General features: G+C 26.5%; 1 protein-coding gene across 1 annotated transcript in view; it reads left to right on the top strand.

Annotated features, from left to right (window-relative positions):
• LOC107641345 (lupeol synthase-like) overlaps positions 1 to 3,394 on the top strand; it is an 11,079-nt gene that overhangs the window by 1,232 nt on the left and 6,453 nt on the right. The window contains exons 3-5 of the mRNA XM_016344839.2: positions 748 to 933; positions 1,483 to 1,572; positions 1,906 to 2,103. Of these exons, the coding sequence (XP_016200325.1) occupies positions 748 to 933; positions 1,483 to 1,572; positions 1,906 to 2,103 (474 nt within the window). The remainder of the gene's footprint in view (positions 1 to 747; positions 934 to 1,482; positions 1,573 to 1,905; positions 2,104 to 3,394) is intronic.

Below are 3,394 nucleotides of genomic sequence, written 5' to 3'. Positions count from 1 at the left end.
TTTTCATGTTTATTACTGTATCAAATTTGAAATAATAATAAATATATAATCAAGATAGTAATTCATTACAAAAATGCTATTTGCAATTTAAAATTAACTACTAAAATAGGTATTTTGTATTTTAATACATATTCTACACAAATAATTAATTTTGGTGGTTGATTTTAGTGTACACCTAACATGAGTGAATGCGCATTATATTTCAATTAAAATTTTTAGCTTATTTTTATAAATAACAAATTTCATGAATTATATGTAATAAATGATATTTTTTAAAAAATATACCAAATCTATTCCATGTCCCTATTATTACTATAGAAAAGCTTTCAAGTATAAGGCAGTAGGAATAAGTAGATATATATATTAAAGGAAAAGTCTAGGTTCAGCAACTTTGTTAAATTATAGCCAGTATGTAATCAGTAAAGAAAAGTGAGCTATTGGATGAAATTTTACACCAATTTCACACCATTAAAACTATTATTGATGATTATTTGATGGCTACAAATTACAAAAATTGTTGACCCTAGCATTCCTCTATATTAAATATGATAAATAAGAAAGAATGAAAGAAGAAACTGCCAAATCAAGTATTATTCTTTTTCTTTTTTTTCTGCCAACTTCACATTTATAATAATAACCAATTATTGCTATATATGACTCACTTGATCACTTCACTTATGAGTTATGACTCTGGTCATGGGGTGGTTGAGTATTGACAAAAATTGAAATGCATTTAACCGGTGGCAGCTCAGAAAAGAGAACAGATGTGGACCAATACCAGAAGCAGTGAAAGTGGGAGAAGAAGAGAAAATAACACAAGAAGCATTGATTACAACAATGAGAAGATCTCTCACTTTCTTTTCTTCTATTCAAGCACATGATGGTCATTGGCCTGCTGAATCTGCTGGCCCTTTATTTTTCCTTCAACCTTTGGTGAGCTTTAGAATTTTAATACTACAATTTTAGCCTTTATATATGCTATACAAAGTTTTCATTTTGGTAGAGATATAATTATTTATGTTGTCTTCTTTTATCAATTTAAATTTGTAGGATGAGTAATTTTATGACATGCTATTACAGTTCTATATCCAAAAGATCTAAAGTTCGATTTTAGTGAATTCCAAAAGTAAAAAAAAAAAAGATAAAGCAAATAAAGAAAAATATCTATACAAAAATTAAACAAATTTAAAAGAGACTCTTTCTTGAAGGAGAGTGTTAGAAATATAATTATTCATATTGTCTCTTCCTATCAATTTAAATTTTTGGAATGAATAATTTTATGACACATATATATACATTATTTTTTATATTTATTAATAATTATGTCACTTTTCTAGGTAAGTGCTGGCATTACATTTGATCATGTTTGGTAATCTTATTTATTTTTGAGATGATATCATATAAATATATATGCATGGATGTTAAGGAGCATTTTTTAGCTTTACTTATTGATTTAATTGACCATGATTATCATGTGTGCAGGTAATGGCATTATATATTACAGGATCCCTTGATGTTGTTTTAGGAGCAGAACACAAGAAAGAAATTATTCGTTATTTGTATAATCACCAGGTAGCTACTCTTCTATACACTACTTCTTCACCATTTCCATGCATGGGATATTTATATTAAAGATATAATATAAAATTTATGTAATTTTTTTAATACTCCAAAAAAAGCTCTATAATTATTTCCTTTAAATCGTTAATTACTTTTTTCTATAAGTTAAAATTTTAAAATGTAACTAAACAAATATCTTTATAAAAATATGTTTTTGACATCTTAGTTAGAGCAGGTTTTTTTGTTAAAGAAACATGTCCATTTAATTTAAATTGGCTAGAAGTGAAAAGATGAATAACCAATAAAATTATTGGTTGGCATTTTCCATGACAATTAATGAGACAGAACAAAGATGGTGGTTGGGGGTTCCATATAGAGGGACACAGCACAATGTTTGGATCAGCATTGAGTTACATTGCATTAAGAATACTTGGAGAAGAACTTGAAGATCATGAAGACATGCCAATGGCCAGAGCCAGAAAATGGATTCTTGACCATGGTGGTTTAGTGGCTATTCCTTCATGGGGAAAGTTCTGGGTCTCGGTAAACTTATTAACTATTATTTTTCTATTATATTGAGTTACTTTAAATTTTAATAGTTTAGTCAAGTGAATGTTCATTTTAGCCGTTAATAATGTATATGTGCTTCATTTTACATCTTGAATAAGTAAATTATTTTTTTCTGTCTAAAATAAGTATTTATTTAAAGAAGTAGTGTTGTAAAGACAAAATTTTTAATTTAACTATACTCCTATTGATCGAACTTGTAACAGGAGTGAGGGGGGTTGTCCTGAAAAAGAGAATGTTAAAAGAAAGAAGATAAGTATAAAAAATTAACTTTTAATTAGATAATAGGGTAAAGTATTAAATTGGTCTTTTACGTTTGGACGTAATTCTATTTTGGTTCTTAAGGTTTGAAGTATCTTATTAGAATCCAAAAAAGTTTCATTTAGTTTCAATGTAGTTCCATTGTGAGGTCAAAGTTAAATAATTAACGGAATGTCCTTAATGACAGCAGTATAAAAATAAGATCGATAATCTGGAAAACAAGTATAAGCTCCAAAGACACAAAATCATCCGTGGATGTTTCAATACATTTATTTATCATTCTTCTTACAATTTAAATGAAATATTTTCTATGAAACTAAGGAGAATGATAAATAAATGTATTGATATATCCACGGTTGATTTTGTATCTTTGAAGCTTATACTTATTCTCTAAATTATTGACTTTGTTCTTATACTGCTGTAATGTAGGATATTCCATTAATTATTTAATTTTGATCTCATGATGGGACTAAATTAAAACTAAATGAACACTTTAAACCTTAAGAACCAAAATAGGATTACGGCCAAACATAAGAGACTAATGTAATACTTCATCCTATATAATATTAGTTTTATATTATAACATTATTTTTTAACATTTATGTTTTGTAGAATTTAGGATTAGAATTTATGGCTAATTTAAAATTTAAAATTTACTTAAGGTTTAAAGTGACGGCGATGAGAAGTAAAGTTGTGGTGTTGGGAGAAAAAATAACAAAAGAATGAGAGAAGAAATGATGCATATAAAGATAAAGTGATAATTTAAAATTTTAGTTGATATTGATTATTGAACGAAAAATAGTTGGTTTTATAATTGTCGTTGGACTCTGAAAAAAACAGTGCTAGGACATGTTAACGTTATAACCATTAAACCTTAAAAAAATACTAGGAAGAGTAGTTTTGCCCGTTCAATTTAGTTTATCTAAAATAAAAATATTTTTAATTAATTATCTTATTAATTTATGTTAATAACTTAATATAATAAATTTTTTATACTTATTTTGAA

This window comes from Arachis ipaensis, chromosome B05, assembly GCF_000816755.2.
Source record: "Arachis ipaensis cultivar K30076 chromosome B05, Araip1.1, whole genome shotgun sequence".
In the NCBI taxonomy this organism is placed as follows: domain Eukaryota; kingdom Viridiplantae; phylum Streptophyta; class Magnoliopsida; order Fabales; family Fabaceae; genus Arachis; species Arachis ipaensis.
The sequence above is the reverse complement of the archived record's forward strand: the minus strand, read 5'-3'. Positions and strand labels throughout refer to the sequence as shown.